Source organism: Podarcis liolepis (assembly GCF_965112155.1).
Source record: "Podarcis liolepis genome assembly, chromosome: 3".
NCBI lineage: Eukaryota > Metazoa > Chordata > Lepidosauria > Squamata > Lacertidae > Podarcis > Podarcis liolepis.
In genome coordinates this window covers 102,880,566-102,901,958 of record NC_139557.1, presented here as the reverse complement: position 1 = coordinate 102,901,958, position 21,393 = coordinate 102,880,566, and the positions used below count along the sequence as shown (strand labels likewise).

The window sequence follows — 21,393 nt, the reverse complement described above, 5'->3', positions numbered from 1 at the left end:
GATGATTTTTTTTGTCAAGGATCATTGGGTCGTAATTAAGTTACATTCATTGCTATTGCTTTTTGAAGGATGATTGGTAAATGACAGGCTTCATGTGTTTAGTACGGACAGTGTTCACCAGAGGTTTTTTTCCCCTCTCTCTCTCCCTCTGTCAGAAAATCCTGTTGAGCCTGATAATGTAAATGTGGCATTTTATTCTGAACAAAAGAGCAGGGAAATGAGCTATCTTGTCTAATCATTCAGTTGTTTAACACCGACTTCCAGTTTAGACTCAATTGGCTGGAAAGCACTTGACATGTGAAGTTAGTGCTGTTCGGAACGCATGTTTGAGTAAATTTTAAAGTAAGTGACAGCTAAATTGTACCTAGGGAAATTACAAAGCCTTCAACACAGTTAATTTTTTGGGGAGGATTAGTTGTAATTGCAACACCAGTCTCCTTGAAAATTCCTCGTTATAGCTGATGAACGGAAAGGGGGGGGGCATTTCGCTCTTTCAAGAGCCCCGTTCTCTTAACAGAATATTTTTTTAAGCTGATTGTACCTTACTGAATTGATTTCCTTCCACACTAACATATGCTTCAGATTTGCAGAGGGGTTTGTTTTTGAGGCATTCTCTGTGGTTTTCTTTCCCAGAGTCCCTTTTTCCCCTCTTTCTCCCTCCCCTTTTTTATTTCTTCCTCTCTAGCGATTTCAGGTTTGAGAGCTTTTCAATCAGTAAACCCCTTAGGTAAATTGCCACTTCACTAACACTTTATGCAGAACACTGAAGCACTTCATTCCAATTAAAATCAATATTTAGAGTATTTTTTTTTTTATCAAGCAGGCTTCTAGGTCTGGAAAAGTTGTTTATATCAAGTAAAGAAGGTAAGGTTGAGAAAGTGGCACCCTTTAAGCAAGAAGATTTGTTGTATTTTTTTACCTTTTCTTGCCCTTCAGGGCCACACATAATTTATTGTTCAATCAGTTTGAGATCTGAGCTAGTTTTGTGAGCAATCACATATTGGCTCCTTGCAAGATTGGAATAGTTACCTTGTGCCTTACTCTTATTTGAAGCAAAATGTTTTGGTCTGCTATCCTAAGCACACATACCTGGGCATAAGACCCATTTAGCAGTATGAGATTTATTCCTGTACATGCCTGCATAGGATTGGACCAGGGTTTATCAACCTATCTAAGCCTGTGGACACATTTTGATTTTTGAGTGAGTGCCTTAGGTACTACCACTCTGGTTACTTCTCGCCCTCTTCCCCCACACCAACCCAAGATGGAAGAAAATAAGCACATGTTACATACTTTGCTTTGTCAAGGGATCTGGGTAAAATTAGGATCCAGTAGAATTAACCTGATCCTTGAAAAGTTCATAAAGGGAAAGAGGAAATGGGAAAGACGGTCACTCTTCCAACTTCCTCCTTCATCTCTTATCTATGTTAAAGGCAGTGCATGTTGGGAAAGACCACTGTCCACAGGCACTTCTGGATAAAATTCCTTCTACGTCACAGAAATCCAAATTAAGTTGTGTTTTGCTGTGTCAAGACTGTCATGACATCATGTGAGTGTTGAGACTAATGCACATGATTGCAGCTGACATGCAAGTTAGAATGGAATGGGATAGTATTTCCTTTTTAATACGATTTCACTATTCCATTTACATAGAACAGCAAAGTGCCATGTGTTCTAAAGCCCACATTGAACAGCAAGATGAGTATAGATGAAATAGCTCAATTGTCTAGTGAATTGCTCAGTTTTGTATTTGAATTTATTAGCTGCTTGCTCTAATTCTGTGTTTTTAAAGTAAATGTAATCTGATAATAGTTCACATCAAATAGAACCTTAAAGATAGCTTTTTAGATCAGATATACAGTGATACCTCAGTTTTTGAACGTAATCCATTCTGGAACACCATTCGAGTTCCGAAACGTTCAAAAACTCAATACTGAAGCCGTGTGGCATGTTCGACTTCCAAGGCTTGTTTGGAAACCGAAGCATTTACTTCCAAGTTTACACGTTCAAAAACCGAAACGTTCATCAACAGAGATGTTCAAAAACCGAGGTACCACTGTTTCTGTGCTTCAAACGTTAGCTTAGCTACCTTCATTTGATAGGCCAAAGGTAGTCTAGTAGGAAGTGTTCCTTTGCAAGCCTTCTGGAAGGAATCTTCTGCATCATATCACACATTTGGGTGGAACTTTGAACAAGGGAACCTCTTGGTAGATTGCCTGACCTGTAAGATCCTGTCTAATTTATATGTAATAGCTGCATTCTATAGGTATGCTGCAAACAAATGTGATTGGCCCATGCAGTTTTGCTTGTCCACAGGGGCACCGCCAATTCTGTCAGTTTTCCCACAGCCCTGGTTGAAGCCCCTGGTGTTGCATGAGGTCCTTTTGGTGGGTCCCCTCATCAGGAGCGGTTGTAGTCAGAAGGGTGGCATCAACGCCTCACAAGCACACATGGTAGTTTTGATCCACACCCTTGAATTTACTTTGCATTATGTAAAAATAATTGGCTTCTTACACTTGGATGATATGGAACTAGCGTTTTGCAGTCTCTTGAAACCAGACATCAGAAGCCGTGGTAGTACAGTGGTACCTCGGGTTACAGACGCTTCAGGTTACAGACGCTTCAGGTTACAGATTCCGCTAACCCAGAAATAGTACCTTGGGTTAAGAACTTTGCTTCAGGATGAGAACAGAAATCGAGCGGCGGCGGCAGGAGGCCCCATTAGCTAAAGTGGTGCTTCAGGTTAAGAACAGCTTCAGGTTAAGAACAGACCTCCAGAACGAATTAAGTACTTAACCCGAGGTACCACTGTATTGTAGCGTTCGCATAACGCTTGGTGAAACATTGAGTTTATGATTGGCAAAACATTTACAAATGCTTAGACATACATTCATGGCTACTTGTACGTTAACCCCTGTTCATTTCCAGGACTCATTATTTTACGCACACAGGCTAAATACCTTCAGAAATATATATCTGGAGCCTGAACACTATTAATGTGTCTGTTTGATTGGCATTCTAATTTATTCATTCATTTATTGATACCTTTGACCTAAACAGTCAATTTGGGGCTGTGGGAATGCAGCTGAAGCAGTACCATTGCTCTTTTCAGAGTCACTGTCAGAAGCTGAGCATAAACATTGAGAACTTGAATGTATAAATTTGATTGCACCCTAGGTGGAATTATTGGGAGTTCTCAAGCTGTTTCTATGGGTGTTAACTGAACTTGCAACCAGAGCAGAAGAAAACACTGATTATATAAAGCTTTATACCCATCTGTGGTAGCTACCATAGTATTTCTTTTGTATGACAGTAATCTAGCCGGCATCATCCACTTGCAGTTTTGAAATTAACCTGTAATTTAGTCTTCACCCCAAATGACAATAATTCAAATGACTCTGTGGGGTGCCAGAAGATGCGCTGTAAACAGGGCTCAGTAAAGGGGTTAAGGTAGCGATCCATCAAGCGCCGCTCATTTTTTTACAGTTTCGTATGGAATGCAGTAAAATCGCTTCTAAATTTGTATTTAATTTCATAATATTTTTCAGAATTAGAATACCTTCTGAAAATAGTTGTGGAATGGACTTTTCTTTTTTAAAAAAAATCACATAATTTGTTGTATTGGTTATGTGATGGCATAACACAATATAACGCAAGTTCAAAATGCTAAAATAAGCTTTTTCTGAAGAAACTGAATTGTGCTTCTAATATACTTTTTAATTTTCAGTATCGTCAAAACTCACTGCGCATAGTATATAATCAAAATGTTTTATAAACAGCTTTCTTAAACACATAGGCTAGACCAATGTTGTTGTTGTTGAATGAGAGGGGCTCACACTCAGTGTTAGCAGAGTTCATTAAAAAAATGCACCCAGCTTCTGTGGGCCCCGTTACCATTCAGATTAGATCTTTCTTCATATTTGCTTCAAAGAACTTCCCGTATAATAAAGTAGGGCCATCTAGATATGAGAACCATTCTTTTGATCCGTCAGTTAATGAAAATTGGATTATAATAATTTCGACAAAAGTCAAAATAAGTCTCTTTTTGAGGTTCCTGGTGAAGTGTTAGGAAATGAATTGGATGCATTTTATCTCCTTGATCCTTTTTTGGACGATAGGTGACTGTTTCTGAGGTTTGGTGTAGACGTTGTTCTTTTTCTTCCATCTAAAATCCCTGCGGGATTTGACATCTTTCCGCAGAGCCTGCAAGACGGAGCTGTTCCACCAGGCCTTTGGCCACGGCACAGTCTGGCCCCCTCCTTTGGTAATCCTCACAGAACTCTAGCCCAATGGTTGCCATGAATTTGATTCTGAATTGATTTTAGAATGTATTTCAGTTAATTGTGATTTTATGTAAACTGTGCTATTTTTACTGTTGTTAGCCGCTCTGAGTCCAGCTTTGGCTGGGGAGGGCGGGATATTATTATTATTATTATTATTATTATTATTATTATTATTATTATTAACAACATGTTGTGGATTTTCTTTTAAGGGATGACATAGAAGCAGCCATGGAAGCTGTGTTTGACTGCTATAGGAAGTATGGCAGCTTTCCTAGACTTCACGATGTCCTGAGCAGATTAATACAGAAAGGAAACACCGAACTGTTGCAGAAAGGTTGGTTGCTGCTATTATGGATTGGGATTTCCTTCTGTTCTTGCCCTGCATTATGGTACGGGGACACCTTAACCCAACCAGTTTTAGCCATTTATTACTGAGGGTCACAGCAGTAATGTTTGGAATCACATGTTCAAACCATGTCCTGTGATCAAGAAGAATTATTTAAAAGTTTTTGGGGGCACCAGAGATACCAATAATATCTCGAGGACCTCAGAAAAGAAACTTAAATCCATTGATTCCAATAGGTCTACTCAGTATGATTTAAATTAGAAAGAATGAGTGACGATGGCCAAACTCTGTTCAGTTCTGTCCTTGAATAATATTTAGCTCCACAATTCATGAATTTCCCCCTATAAATCTTCCTCAGAAAAAGACCAGTCTTTCTGATATGGTAAAAATCAAACTCATCTAGAAAGTGGTATTCCGGTGCATGGATGGAGAGGTGAACATGTCATTAGATCATCTAGCTATAAGTGATCACATGATGCTATGGCATGGGTGTCCAATGACTCAGCCATTTGCCTTGTGACATGTTCCTTTTGACTCTAAACAGGTAACCTAATCTGCTTTTTATGAATGTTCCTATAGCAATGGATTTCATAAGCCAAGAGAGAGGTGAAATGATGATGCTCTATGATCTCTTCTTTGCCTTCCTGAATACTGGCAAATATAAAGAAGCCAAGAAGATCATTGAGGTGAGACTATAACGACAGTACTCTAATCATACAACTATTTTAATTAGAATTATATATTTAAAGTTTTTAACCTTTAATTAGTCTTGTTCTGATTAATGTTAATAGAACCCAATCCTAGTAATGAAAGATATGGGGGGGGGGTGGAGGAGTCAGGGGAAGACTAGGCTTCCTTTCCCCCCATTGTGTATAATTACAGTTAGAAGCGAGGCGGCCTGGCTGTATATTGGAATTGTTTCCTTACTTTGTCAAATTCACTATTAAATATCCAAATGATATTTGCATATTAAATCTCGGATTGTGGAACAATTAAATTAAACCTGCATTCCTGGGTGTAAAGTTGCTAATCCTCTTTCCCAACAAATTCTTTGTTCTTTAAAGCACTGGAATTTAATTTGCTGCAGACCATGCTCAGATTTATTTGTAATGCTTGTCTACCAGTTAATCAGCCAAACAAGTGCTGTCTGCTACTGTTTGGCATTTAATTTAGCATTTTTTTTCCTCCCACTATGGTAAGCAGCTTATAGAAAGTGGTAGGTGACAAACTTGGTCTATTTAGGATTAGTATATTTTATCTAGGCTTGATTGAAATTTTGCTTACTGAAATTGATAAGTCAAAAGGGCAGCCTCAGAGCCTTCCCAGATTGTGATTATTTTCCTCTAACACAGTTGCATTTCTCCCCCCGCCCCTCCCAAACTCCATATTAGTTGACCAGTTTACATTAGTGAGAGGAAAAGAGAGAAGTTAATCTTTTTGCAAAGATGCGGCTAAGCTTTTCAAATGTAAAGGGAAAGAACCCAAAGGTCCTTTTAGTAAATCACAAGGTGACTTATTAATAATTGCTTAAATTAAAAAAGTGAAAGAAAATACTGAATGGTATTCACAGCTTTGCCTGAATTATTGTTTCAGTGGTAATTTTGAGTGTACTACCTGATCTGATAGGGTGAATTTTGGTTCTGAATCACCAACAGCTTTATCGAAAAGGTTAAAACAATAAAATAAAGGGAGGGAATTAGAGATGTGAAGGTCTAGAAAAACAAAAACAAAAATGCGGCAAGAGAAAAAGTCCTTATACATCAAACTTTTCTTCAACCTCCCCTAAATACTTAATCTACCATCACCCCTATGCTGGTGTCTAAACAAGTAGACTCTGGCCCTGCAGTCTATTTGCACTTTTTGTCTTAGAAAACCCCCAAAACTTTAAACAAATTGTCAGTTCCTTTCATTTCTGTTTTTCCTAAATAACCACTCACTTAACTTTGTGTTTCACTTAGGGATTAGCAAATATAATGTCAACAGACGACAGCCTAAAACATTAATTTCAGAAACTTTCCCTCTTGCTAGTCTATCAGAAGAGAAAGTAGACATCTGGCATTCTTGCTTGTCCTTTTTATGTTGGATTAAGATTTCTTAGTTTTGCATAATCTTGATGGAGCCTCATCTAAGCTTTTTTAATATGCTTCATTCACTTTTCAGCTCTTTAATTTTGCTTGTTCTCCTGTGCCAAAGACCAATCTGTAGCAATTACAGAATCTTGGGCTATAATTTGTTGAGAAGGGATAGATAGGCAGCAAGTTAAGGGTTTGCGTATATGCGTAGTGACAATTTGTGTTTTAAAACACAGGCTACCTCTTGGTATGAGTGTTTATTTACAAGTTTCATCCAAGAGGAATAGTATTCCCTGGTCCAAAGACCTGGTGTAGATGTTCCTTGCAAACAATAGCCGGCACAGATTGGGAGCCAGCCTTTTGAACCTGTTCCCAGCATTGGCCAGTGGATATGCAACCATAGTTAGTTTGTGTTAACATAGTTTGCACTTGAGTACTTAATATGAAAGTTAGGTTAATGCTAGACTCATAGACTTCCTATTATTTGGACGGAAGTTGTCTGTATATGAATAAAATACATGTTCTGCTACTTGAAGTGGTTTGAAAGTACAGAGATATTGTTATGTTTGGAGGGGGGAAGTGCACCTTTAAATAGGTTTATTAGGAAGTTATTATTATTATTATATATTGAATTTATATACCGCCCTATACCCAGAGTTCTTAGGGCGGTTCACCACCCTAATAGTTTGAGAGAGCAGAATACAAATGCATTTGTAAATAAATGCAAATTAAAAACAATCCTTATGCATATTGTATTCTAGGAGGCAAAGTATACACTTTCAGAGTTACCACTAAATACATTACTTCTAGCCACCATTGTCACTAGAGGGCTGTGAAAATTTGTGTCCCAGGCTCTTTAGACTCGTCTCCGCATGTAATAATCTCAAACCAAAGGGGCACATTGGTTGCTAGATGTAAATTTTCCCCCAGCTCTTCTACTCCACTAAAAGTGCATCAGAAATAGCTTAAAGGTAAATTAAAACCACAGCATAAAACCCCCAAAGAGTACAAATCAGTGGCAGGTGTTTTTAAAGTTCCCTTATCCAGCCTGCCCTTCTGCAACAAACCTTCCTGAAGAGCTATGTTGTAAGCCATGCCTATCGATGAAACCACAAGTATCTCCTCCCCTTCACATCACAAGGCCTAGGCTGACACATATGGAGAGAAGCATCCCTTCAAATATTTGGGACTTAAGTTGATCAGGGCTTTGAAAGTCAACAAGCACCTTCCATTGGGTCTAGCAGCACAGACGTTATCATATGAGTTACATTTGCTTCCTAATTTGTGAAACTGGGTATTCCAGAATATCACAGCCTGATATAATGCAGTGAATATCCCTGTTTCAAACTGTGTCTCTGTTAGACTGTTTAATCTGACAATGTGAAGATGATACCTGTTTGTGGAAAAAAAATCTTTAGTGCTGCTGACAGCAGCTCATTCTTGTGAATAACCCAGCTGCACGTGAAAGCTGTTACTAGTGTGCTTTGTGTTAAAAAGTTCAATATGTGATATTTCACTCATGTTTTAATGTTTCCACATCCTTTATGCCATTTTTCCTACTGTTGTTGTTGCACCAACTTTTGGTACAATATTATGCTCCCCAAAAAATCTGTTCAGTGTAAGACTATTGACAGGACTCAAATGTTCAAGTGATTCTTGAGATACTTGAGAGTAAAAGCAGATGATGGCACTCAGACCTGACAAGAGAGCTATTTAGGGTTGATTATATACGTATAATGTTTAGTGAAATTAAAGCAGTACAGTGATTTCAGCACAACATTGGACATGCATTACAATACCAACCGATTTCAAGATACCATTGGTTTTGTATGTTTTTAATCTACTGTAAAAATATTTCTGGGTCCTGAGATTGAGAGATTACAGCACCCTTTCATCCAAATTGCTTTTTCTGCGTATCTGTATAAAATCAACATGAAACTCAATTTTGTAGTGGAGATAAAACTATTGTAGCAAGATGTTCCTTTATTTGTAAAGTATGATTTCATTTTAATATAGATGTTCCAAAGAAATTTAGCTTCCTAGATTATTTATGTGACCTATTGAGCATGGGAGATGGCTGAAACAAATTATTTTGCATGGTGTGTGCGAGAGAGATGTTGGTATATGCTGCCTTTGAATATAGCTTGGAAGCTACAGCTGGTAGTTCAGAGGCCAGATACAACACCAATCCTGGCACCAGTTGGCTATCGATTCAAAGTGCTGGTTTTGACCTATAAAGCCTTATGCACCCAGGACTCTGATACCTCAAGGACACCACATAAATCAACCCAGACCCATTTAAGACACTTCTCTTTGTGCCCCCTCTGAAGGAAGTACAGATGGTGGCAACATGACAGCAGGCCTTCTCAGTGGTGGCTCCCTGTTTGTGGGGTGCTCTCCCCAAAGAGGCACACCTAACGCCACTGTTTGAACCAGGCGATGCCATTTATATTCATCCAGGTTCTTGGACCTTAATCTTTTTAGTGTGGTAGAGGGAGTTCAATCTGCCCTTTTATACATGTTATCGGTGAGAATTTTAGGTTTCTTTTCCTTTGTTTTTAATGTTTGTTTCTGTAAGACACTTTTGTTTAAAAGTGACTAATGAATAGATTAATGATACACAATGCATATGCTGGGAAAACAGTATGTAGTGTAAATAATAATAGATTAGTATTAAGGCTCTTCTTATGTTCTTTTGTAAAACCTCTCACCCTCCCCTCCTCTGCATAATTGGGAGGAGGAATTTCTGTTCCGCTTCTGATAAACCGCAGTTTATCATGCCATTTTGGATCTGGAACAATGGTCAATCTTAACGGTTGTTAAAATGCCAACTTTGGTAACTATGATTTGAAGTTGGCTTGTTTTGTCACAGACCACTAGTTAATGTTAACTTCAGTTTGTTGATCCAGATGGCACTACAAGGTGCAGATAAGCAAAACTTTCTGAACTCTTCCTCCAGGCTGCTTGGGAAGAAGAGGGATAAGGGACGGTGCACTAAGCTTCCCTAAACAGGGCTGCCTTCAGATGTCTTCTAAAAGTCTGGTAGTTGTTCTTCTCTTTCACATCTGGTGGGAGGGCGTTCCACAGGGTGGGTGCCACTACCCAGAAGGCCCTCTGCCTGGTTCCCTGTAACTTGGCTTCTTGCAGTGCGGGAACCACCAGAAGGCCCTCAGTGCTGGACTTCAGTGTCCAGGCAGTGTCCAGAACGATGGGGGTGGAGATGCTCCTTCAGGTATACTGGACCAAGGCCGCTTCTTGTTGTTGTTGTTGTTGTTGTTGTTGTAAGGCAAGCTGGTGATGGAGAAATAGAGTTCTGTCTGCTTCCTCTGACATGCCCTTGATTTCTATGATGGACATGCAGGAAGGGTCTCATCCTTCTGTGCTGGCTGTGGAAGAAGTGGCTTTCTTCTGAGGCTAGCACAAAAACCAAGCAAGCAACAGCAGCAGATCCCCCCTCCCCAATACACACACACACAAATATGTACATAGTCAATCCATACAATATGATGTGGTGGTGTACACAGTGTGTGCAATAGAATATAACACGCCAATAAAATGACTGGCAGATTTAAAAATGGGGAAAGTTCCATAGGCCTGGCTATATCAAAAGGTCTTAAGGTGACACCTGGGAACCAGAATGAAGGGTGCCAGATCAGTATATCCATCCTGTGGCATCCCTCAGGCTCACCTGGAGGGACACTGATACACTCACTCGCTTGGAGTTCCTGGTTGCCATGCAGTGTGAATATGGCCAGTATGATGCGACCTCTGATCCGGCCCATTTCCTTCACTATCTGAATAATTCCGCAGAGTGGTGCAGGAGAAGAAAGAAGGCTGTATCAGAGAAATGAGTAGGACAGACAGTTCTAATTTGAGACACCCCATTGGAATATTAAGAATAAGACATTAAAAGTGCAAGGTGTATGTGAATAGATTAATGGCCCACAATATCTTCATCTTAGAAAAGTTCAGAGTGTGTTGGTAACTGGCTATCCTAGCCTTTCATAAACAAATCCTTGTTTACTTTAAAGTTATAGCAGAGGAAGAAATTAGACATAACAGCATGGAATATTTCAATGTTAGTACAATCTTCATAGCCATAGCTGGAAAGTCAAGGCTTTGGGCTGCCCAAATGGTATATGCCCTGAGATGGAAAGAAGAAACTGTTCCAATGAAAGATGATTGGTAACTAAAACTGAGGGAATAAGCAGAGATGGCAAAACTCACTGGAAGAATAAGAGATCAGGATGAGAGACTTCTTTTTTTAACAGAATGGGGAAAATTTGTTGAATATATGAAGACAAATTGTAAATTAAAAACGTTAGCAGGATTGACCTAAACATGAACAGTAAGAATAATTAAAAGGGAACATAAAGGATAAATTTGTAAATAGGTTTGAATTGGTTATGCAGTAAGAATATGATATAGACCAGGGGTCTGCAACCCGCGGCTCCGGAGCCGCATGTGGCTCTTTTACACCTTTGTTGCGGCTCCGGGGCGGATACTAGCGAGGGGAGGAGGCGCATTGTTCGCCCCGACACTCCCCACTGTGGCGGGCACTGTACTGGCTGTGACGTTGCATGGGGGCGGTGCGTGCGTTAGTCACGCACCGTCCTGACGTCACCTTCCCGCCCGCTGTCAGATCGCGGCTCCGGAGATATATTTGTTTTAAATGTCGCAATGGTTTTGCGGCTCCCAGGTTTTTTTTCCTTCGGAAACGGGTCCAAGTGGCTCTTTTTGTCTTAAAGGTTGCAGACCCCTGATATAGACTAAGGAACTGCAAGAGGGGGAGGGAAGTCGAAGTAAATGTAGGTTGAATTTGTTTAGATTTAATTTTTGTTGTTAAAACATTGTAAAATGCAAAAATGATTATTACTATTTTTTTAAAAGGATGTTCAAGGCTGTTTTTTAACTCGTGTGAGACAACTGTGCATTGGAGCCAGAGCTGTAGCTCCCATAACTGTGTTTTATTAATACTGCTGCTGCTACTACCACCACTACTATTTATTAACTTACAAATCTCCTTTTACTTAAATGTCTTAAGGAAGTTTACAGCCATGTCATAAAAACAGATAAAATCGTTTTAAAGAAACAGCAAGGCTGAAAATAGGTTTAAAAACAATACAAAATGAACACCTATAGCAGAGACCTTTTTTAGCCAGCTGGCAAGGCTTGTTGAAACAAAAGTGACCTCAATTGTTCTCAGAAAATACTGATAGTAGGTGTCTGCCGTATCTCGGCAGGAATGCTGGTTCCACAGAATAGGCTCTCAGAAGGCTTTTTTGCTGTAATGCTTTTATGGCAGGATGCTACCTTGGATCCGAATACATGATTTAAACAAACTTGCTTTTATTGTTGCTTTTATTTGGGGGGGGGGGGTCAGTGGTTGTTGTAAATTTTTTGCCAGTTTCAATCAGCATCTCACCTGCCCTCCCAGCTCCCACCCCCTAGTTGCTCCTCTACTGCACAACATTGCACACCCTCTGGGTGGCTTCCGGAGCGGTTTTTCAGAGGGCACAGGAAATCTATGGTGCCCACACCATTCTCTGATTCCAGGCCTTTGGGCGGTGAAAGAATATTTAGTTAAGCTTCACGTGAAGACATTAAAATAGTTATTTTGCGCACGCACCAACAGCCGCAAACAAACAACAGTAGAAAAGCAATTTGGGCTGCTGTCCAAATACATAATTATCCATAGGGAGAAGTCAAAACAATAGAGCAGTAAAGATTATATTGTAAAGCAGAATACTGTTTTAAGCCTCATATGGTATTGAAAAGAAAACATTTTAGAAAACTGAATGGAGAATAGATAAAAAGCTGTCTTTTCCAGAAGGAAGGCAAGTAACAATCAGTGGTGTGTTGTTGCTGCCAAACTTAATGTTTTCACTTTGAGTGATCTGTAAGTAAAAGAAAATAAAAGCCACAAGTTATTGAAGATTTTTTTGTAGGTTACAGCATAGGTTCTCCCTTTTTTCTTTTCTTTTTACAGTGTACTGCATTACAGCTGTCTCAATTTCAGACCAGGCACAATGCTGAAAATTCAGTAAGATGGTTAGAGATAAGCCACAAATATGGACTATCGTGCAAGCCCTAGGGATTTAGTTAATCTGACCTAGATGTTCTTTTGATGATTGAGAACCTACTATATGTGAAAACACTTCTCAATTTCAAAATGAAACACAAGAATATCCACTGTATAACTCAGCTGTCCTTGTAGTGATGGGCACAGCAATCATTTCTTAACAGAGGAGGATTTGCTATATAAAGTTTTCAGCTTTTAAAGCCATTTAGATCATTGGCATTTGGAGCAGCAATGATATTGAAAGTTGGAAGTGAATGCCGCATTTGAGTTTTGCTATGTCACAAAGAGGATTATCTAGAGATTCAAGTAACATACTTCTTCTCTTTTAATTTCCATGGGCATGTTGTATAAGATCTTAATTCTTTAGTTCTCACTGATTCCCCACCCCCCACCCCCAGTCTTGTGAAATTGTTTAAGAGATCATCAGATGGGAGGGGAGGCATAAGAGGTGTATTTAAAACCAGCAAGCCCTTCTTCTGTATGCATTCACTTGCCAATATCATGTGTGCTATGAAATTATACACAAGTGGTTTCTGTTTATCGCTTGCTTGATGGTCATATATCCATATGACATAAAATAATGATTTGATAGTCCTATGCTAAAAAGATAGAAGGGGGGGAGAGAACCCTGGCATCTTAGAGCAGGGTTTTTCCAGGTGGACATTATGGTTGCCAGATCACATTCAGTCTTGGCGGTTGTGGGGAGGACATCAGAGGTAGCACCCAGCATTGTCACCCTGTTAACTTTCTTTAAGAAGTTCAGTGCTGTGCCATTGGGCTCCCTTTGTGTAGTAATTTATCAGATTCACAGCATCAATAGTGCTACGGCATTGGGTACTGGGAGAAGTAGAGTGCTTGAGAAGGGAAGGAAGGAAGGAAGGGAGAGATGAACCACCAAGTTTCTAAAATGCCACTGGGAGTTCTGCTACTTCCACAAACTTTGCCAGATTGCTTTCAGCAAGTTTCTGATAATTTCTATCCCAGTCATGACGTTGGAGCTTGCTTTGGACTTTCCATGAATCAATATTGGTTTAGAACTTTTGGTAGGATGTACCACTCTGCAATGTTGCAATACAGATGAAGTTAGAGAACAGCTACAGTTGGCTGCAGAATGTTCCCACTATTCATTGGAAAAGGCCAGAATGTGGGACTATGCTTGGGGACAGGAGGGGGGCAGGCAGGAATTTTGCTTTTTGACTATGTTTCTATAATCTTTTTTTTTTAAAAAAAAAAAGCAGACAACTTTAGCGTCGCTGATAGAATCAATAAAGGGTTTGATATACAGAAGAAAAGTCCAGAGTGCACAAGAGGAGCTGTTAGCCAATGGAGTAGCAAATAAATGTTCTTGTTGAAGTGCCCTATAGCTGAGAACAGGTTGCTTGTAAACTCTGAAAACCATTTGGTTGTGGACAATTGTGAAGGCTGTTCCACAGAGACAAAAGTTGATTTAGTGTTTTCTTTGGAAATTTTTGCTACCTAACTTGCATTGTTGAAGTGTTCTTAACAACCACATTTGCAGGCCAGAAGTAGGAATTAGTGGAGGGGGAGATGGAAGAATTAAACAGACCAGGATGAGGAAACATTCCTTCTAGTTAGGTTGGGAATAAATGCCATTTTACCAAGATAGCAAAAGAAATAACCCTGGCTATTGAACTGCTGTTGTCAGAACATAGAAAGTTTATCTGCTATAGAAAAGCAACAGACCACCTTAGAATACATAGAATTGCCACAGTCTAGGTTGGTCTCTGTAGAGTTGAGTTAAGCAACACAGGTAATAACACAGTTCTTTGAATTGCTGTAATTTCTATTGGGGAGCCTGATTTTTTTCAGAAATAAGTAAATAGAATGGCAAAAGAATTATGTTTATTTAAAAAAAAATAGCATCCCTCCTTTATTCTGTAATTGACATTTAAGGCAGCCAAACTAAAGTATCATAGAAACATCAGTATAATAAAAAAACACTGCATATAAAACCAAAGAGCACGTGATTATACTTAAATATTAACTTAAGTTGCAGTTAGCAGCTGACAGACCAGCCCAAGACACAACTTGTCCCACGCAAAGCAAATATAACAAATCAATTTAGTCACTAAGACATAGTACTCAAAAAGATTCAGACTTAAACAATTCAGCTTTATTTATATTTGTATCCCAGAAGTCATTTTGCTTTTAAACACATTGAAAAATACGGAACTTTTCTTATAATATTTTAGTTAAAACAGCATGGCTATATTTAGTACCACCACTGTTTTTGAAAGTGTTAAACCTCATATTCAACTGTTGTAGCATGAAAATGTATCTAGTGGGCAAGTTCACCACTTGAGTAATCTTATGTTATAACTGCATATTAATCCTCCGCATTTAAGGAATTATTCCAAGTCAGCAAGTGCTTAGTTACTCTGAAATCTTGTTTTGCAGACACCTGGTTTAAGAGCTCGACCAACCAGACTGCAGTGGTTTGCAGAGAAGTGTATTGGAAATAATCAGGTTTGTGTATTGTGAAAATTTTATTTTTATTACTAATTTAAGGCAATAATTTTGCATCATTTCTATTGTAACCATCCAAATCCAAGAGAAAAAGACTTAATTAGTTTGTGTGTACATGCACCTCCCACTATCAGAATGCTCTTTATTGAAAATTTCAGTTATCCAAACACATATTGTTATACCCAAACCTTGCTACACAAATGGCTGATTCAGATATCCAAACAGCCCACCTCCTTACATATTTGTGTTTTGCTGGTCAGCAGCAGCCATTTGGGGCAGAAGGCACAGAGCGTTGATGGGCAAACTTAGCCCTCCAGCTCTTTTTGGGACTACAGTTCCCATCATCCCTCACCACTGGTCCTGTTAGCTAGGGATGATGGGAGTTGTAGTCCCAAAACAGCCAAAGGGCCAAGTTTGCCCATCACTGGCATAGAGGAAGGGAGAGAGATCTGACAAATCAGGGAGCAGGAGAGATCAGGCAAAGGGAGGGAGAATGGACAAATCATGGAATAGAAATTTCCCATAGGAAATAATGGAAATCATTGGCTTGTTGTGCAAACACTCACCATCAAGCGATTTACTGGGAGCTCATTGTGTTTGCAAAGCAGGACCTGCATGTACTAACTACCTTTTTGTAGGGCCTCCAGTTGACAACCGTCTACAGCTATAGGGTAGGATAGTCACCCGTCTTGTCTTTCCCATTCCTGATATTATATTCAGGGTTCTATCATTTTACTTGCCAACTTGTTAGCAGTAGAGCTCCTCCTCCCTCTCAGGCCTTTGCTATAGAACTTCAAGCACAGGCCCAGCTGCTACCACCTTGTCCTGTAAAAGTCTATTGAGAAAAAGAAAGAAACATTCTCCTTTTCCCTACAGAGAAGTTGGGAGAATGAGCTTTTGCAAGAAGAGAAAACACTCCTCCATTCCTCCTCCAAGATCTTTGTAGGAGAGAGGAAAGACGGCTTCCCCATCCCGCTGGGCTTCTGCTGTTTTACCTTTTCTGCAAAGCCCCACAAAAGGGCAGATGTCTTTTCCTTTCCTCAGTTTCTCCATGAGGCACAAGACTTGGAGAAGGAAAGGATTAGTGGTGATCACAAACAATAGCTTGGTTAGTGAGCGAATGTTGACACGGTGAAGAAAAACAGTATGAACCTGTTTTTTCCTACAAGGTATTGGCAGACTAAACAAGTACAGTGGTGCCTCGCAAGACGAAATTAATTCGTTCCGCGAGTTTTTTCGTCTAGTGGATTTTTCGTCTTGCGAAGCACGGTATCGGAAAAGTTTTGGAAAAGCTTCAAAAATCACCAAAAACCTCAAAAAAGGCTACCACACCGTGTTCTATGAGTTGCTCCTTGAAGTCAAGTCGCAACTATATTAACGGTGTTAAGAAAAAGGAAACAAACTTGCAAAAAACGCAAGACGTTATCGTCTTGCGAAGCAAGCCCATAGGGAAATTCGTCTTGCGAAGCAGCTCAAAAACCACAAAACCCTTTCGTCTAGTGAGTTTTTTGTCTTGCGAGGCATTCGTCTTGCGGGGCACCACTGTACAGTGGTACTTCTGGTTGCGAACAGGATCCGTTCCGGAGCCCTGTTCGCAACATAAGCAGAGCACAACCCGCGTCTGCAGGTCACAATATGCCGCTTCTGCACATGCACGTGACGTCATTTTGCATGTCTGCACATGCGCGAGCTGCAAAACCTGGAAGTAACCCTTTTCGGTACTTCCGGGTCACCGCAGGGCATATCCTGAAAGAACGTAACATGAAGCGGACGTAACAAGAGGTATGACTGTATGCAAAACCGTTTGGAAATTACTTAGATCAGTTGTGTACTATTACAGACGCAAAGCTGATGCCCAGCTAACTTCAGTTCATTTTGAACTGATGATTTTTACAGCCATACCTCGAGTTGAAGTAGCTTCGGGATGAGTATTTTTGGGTTGCGCGCTGCAGCGACCCGGAAGTAACAGAGCGCGTTACTTCCGGGTTTTGCCAGTTGCGCATGCGCAGACAGTCAAAATGACGTCACATGCTCGGAAGCGGCGAATCGTGACCTGCAGGTGCGGGTTGCGTTTGCTTCGGGATGCGAACAGGGCTCCAAAACGGATCCCGTTCGTATCCAGAGGTACCACTGTATTGGCAAATACACTGGTCGAGAATATAGAAGGTTGTATACAGTGTTAATTATACTCACCTATTGACATTAATGAACTTAAGACTCGTAGGATCATAGAATTGCAGAGTTGGAATCGACCATGAGGGTCATCGAGTCCAATCCCCTGCAGTGCAGGGACGTAACTAAATCATACATAATTTCAATAATGTTCATTAATTTCACTGGGCATACTTTTGAGAATAATAATAATATTTTTTTAAAAAAATAATATTTGTACCCTGGCCGGAGCCTGACTCAGAGTGGCTAATGTTGGCAGAGTGATTACTATATGAGATACACTGCTATTATAGGGAAGTGTCAGGAACTGATTAACACATGCAATATATACGTATAAGATCTTAAATAAGAAGATGCATAAGGCCCATCTAGTCCAGCCTCCTGTTCTCACAGAGGCCAACTGGATGGTTATCCGAAGCCCACAAGCAGGATTTAAGTGTGACAGTGTTCTTTTTTTTTTAAAGATATTTATTAAAATTTCAGAAACAAAAAAATTACATAGTTAAAAGTAAAAAAGGCAAGGAAAAATATAGGGAAAAAAAGAGAAAAAACATACAAAATACAAAGTATAGGAAAAAAATAGAAAACACACTTAAAAACAAATTAATCCTTCCGTATCTTGCATTTCATTTCCTTGCTTTCCTGACCTCCCTTTTTTGTATTCCAGTTCAATTGGTTAATGCAGCAATTCCTTTCCCTCTTTGTTTTTGTCTTAGTCCTTTAACTTAATATATTATAGCTTTAGATTCTCACCTATTAACCATCCATTTTTACATACACCTTTATGACATTGCATTTAAGTGTGACAGTGTTCTCCCAACTTGTGATTCTCAACAACTGGTATTCAGGGCTATGCTGCTTCTTGCAATGGAGGTAAAACTTAGCCATTGTGGCTAGTAGTCACTGATAGCCTTATTCTTTTTTTGTTGCTGTGCATTGTCGTCGCAATTTATACGTTGCGAAAATCATTGCTAAAATGTTAGTTCATGCACAGAAAATTCCATCACACATCATATAGTCACATTCTTCTACTCCCCTTTTTCCTATTTGCTCATTCTACATCCCCTACCTATTCATTACCCCATCATAACTTTTTTACAACTTGATACATATGCAATAAATGTCTAATAAACCAAGCAGTTCTTTATGTCATGTATAGATGTTATAAATGTGGTGTGTGTTTGTAATATTTTCTCGTTTAAGGTTGAAGCCCTGGAAAGCATGGTAGAACTGACTCAAAAGCTTTTTGAATGTGATAGAGACGAGATGTATTACTACCTGTTAAAATTATGCAGTAAGTAAAATGGACAGTCTCTATTTTGGTTCTTATAAGTGAGGAAAATTCTCGTGTATGTTTCACGTTAGACTTACCAATGTTCAGAATAGAATTGTTTTTGCAGCCACAAAAAAACCCCAATTGAGATATTAACGTTACTGAGAAATTAATAGTGTTGCAAGCAACTAATACTATGCACTTTACTCGTATGTCTAAGGATGTGGTGGTATTGGTGGGAGGGGTTACAAAGGGCAGCAACTGTAGTTTTAATGTGAGGCCCAAAGAATTGGAATCATGAGGCACAAAGTGTGCTCATTAATGGTTCCTCATCATTCTGGGGAAATGTGGCAAGTGGGGTGCCGCAGGGTTCTGTCCTGGGTCTGTTGTGGTTCAACAGCTTTATAAATGACTTGGACGAAGGAATTGAAGGGATGGTCAACTAATTGGCAAATGACTCCAAACGGGGGGGGGGGGGGGTCCGCTCAGAAGACAGAATTGGGATTCAAGAAGTCCGTAACAGATTGGAAAACTGGGCCCAAACTAACACAAGGAATTTCAGTAGGGACATATGTATGGTTCTGTACTTTGGCAGGAAGAACCAGCTGCACGAAACACGCAGCAAAGTAAAAGCAAAGAAATATAAGCTGTGGTGAAATTTCCTAAATAATTGGTGTAGAAACATGAGAATGGCTTGTAAGAGCCATGCTGTCTGAGTTTGGGGCAACCAGCTCACACCTCACACATTGTGCTCCTTAGGTAGACTAAGTAAAACAATAGGCTTGATTCCCTTCCTCCGAAGGTGTGGGAAAGTAACATAGCTAGGGGGGCATCTAGTCTAAACGGCTGCAATGCAGGAATCTAAACTAGATCACAGATGACAGATTTGCTACCAGCCTCGGTTGCTTATTGGGTTTACTGCAGGGTAGCCAGTATGGTGCACTCCAGATGTTTTGGATTGCAACTTTCAGCAGCAGCAAGCATGCCCAGTGGAGATAAGTAGAATTAGAGCTTGCTTAGGAGGAAACAAGACCTTTGGACACAACCATTTGGTCAGGGTACAATCATGGCCTGTCTCACATTCCATCCTTGTTCTCCTTTTTAACCTAGTAGGTGGGCTGGTCACCGCCATTTTCAAGTGTACTATCTTTTAGCTGCCAAGCTGTCTGGGCTTTATTGCAGCTTGTTAAAGATTTCTTCTCCCTGCTTCAGCCATTTTCGTTGGGTGAAAGATTTGGTATGGCATTTGTCCATTTAGTTCAGTGCCCTGCCCATGGGTGAAATGTTGTTCATTGTACTTCAGCTGCATTCCAATTTACCAGTTAAGTTTCTTTCTTCCAGTTTTAGAGTGTTAACTCGAATAGGGAAACATTCTGCAGTTGGCTTACTTTGGTTGAACGATAATTGAAGGTTTTTGTAAACCACCTATTTGCTTCTGCATAGGTGGTATTTATCTCTTGAGGAGTTCTTTAAAGAAAGTTGCCATTTCCCATCATTGTGTAGTACTAAACCATGTCTCAGAAATTCAAGAATCCTCTGTGTAATTTCTCCCCTTGCTTTGAAGAGCTGTCTTGTTTTGCTGTCTACAAAAGAATTTGAAAAGATGTTCCTCTTTGCTACATACATAATTGCTTTCAATAGAAGATAGCCAAATACACTCGCAGCCTCCCAAGGAATATCTTGAAAGCCTTTCAAAATCTTACCAGTACGTGGGCAACTTGTTAAGCATTCGAGGACAATTGAAAATTGAGAGCCACATAGCAATGGGTGACTGCAGATCCAATTGACGGAAAGGGAATTTTGCAGGCATGCCATACCTCTGAAACATTTTGTCTCATCCTCTTTTAATAGGATCAGGTTTTATATGGCCTGGGATCCAAAGGACTGCTTACGTAATGCTGCGCATTGATAAAGGCTTTGGACTTTATATATCTTGAATTGGAACCTCACATACCATATGGCGCACAGTTTTTGAAACTGAGAAGTCATTTAAAAGCAGTTTGATAGGACATTTTGGAGTGGTTGTCTGCTTTTCAAAGAAAATAGCTAAACATCATGCTGCAGGGTCCTTTATGCATCAATTTGTGCAATCAAGCCCTGGTATGAGTAGAATTGGATACACTACATGTTCCTGCAATTCTTTTTTTTTAAATGATATTTATTGAAAGTTTAAAATTACAGAGAATAAAAAAGAGAGGAGGAGAGGAAGAAGAAGAAGGAAAAGAAAAAAAAGAAAAAATAATAATCAGAAAAACAAGGAATTAAGCAATACAAGTCAATAAAAAGAAAAAAAGAAAAATACAAAACACACAATACATCAAAACCAACAACAAAAAAAGGAAAACAAAAAATTTAAAAACAAATCCAATGTTCCCAAATCTTTATCTTTCGTTAACTTGTTTCATCGACCTCCTCACACCTCCCTTTTTTGTATTCTATTTATTAATTATCTCAGCAAATCCTTTCCATCTTTCACTATATTCTATCATTAAATTACCTTAATTTATTTTAACCTTATCTTACCTTAAAAAGCCCTAGAGCTTAAAATTTAAAACTTATTTATACATAATTCCTTATAGTATTTCTACTAAAGCCAAATAGTTTCATTCCAGCATTTTTCTAACACTCGTTAATTTTACAATAATTCTCTAAATGAATTTTTAAATTTTCTTCCAATC

General features: G+C 39.4%; 1 protein-coding gene across 1 annotated transcript in view; it reads left to right on the top strand.

Annotated features, from left to right (window-relative positions):
• Positions 1-21,393, top strand: part of LRPPRC (leucine rich pentatricopeptide repeat containing) — a 115,709-nt gene that overhangs the window by 62,334 nt on the left and 31,982 nt on the right. The window contains exons 24-27 of the mRNA XM_083494107.1: positions 4,493-4,617; positions 5,209-5,315; positions 15,202-15,270; positions 18,646-18,736. Of these exons, the coding sequence (XP_083350233.1) occupies positions 4,493-4,617; positions 5,209-5,315; positions 15,202-15,270; positions 18,646-18,736 (392 nt within the window). The remainder of the gene's footprint in view (positions 1-4,492; positions 4,618-5,208; positions 5,316-15,201; positions 15,271-18,645; positions 18,737-21,393) is intronic.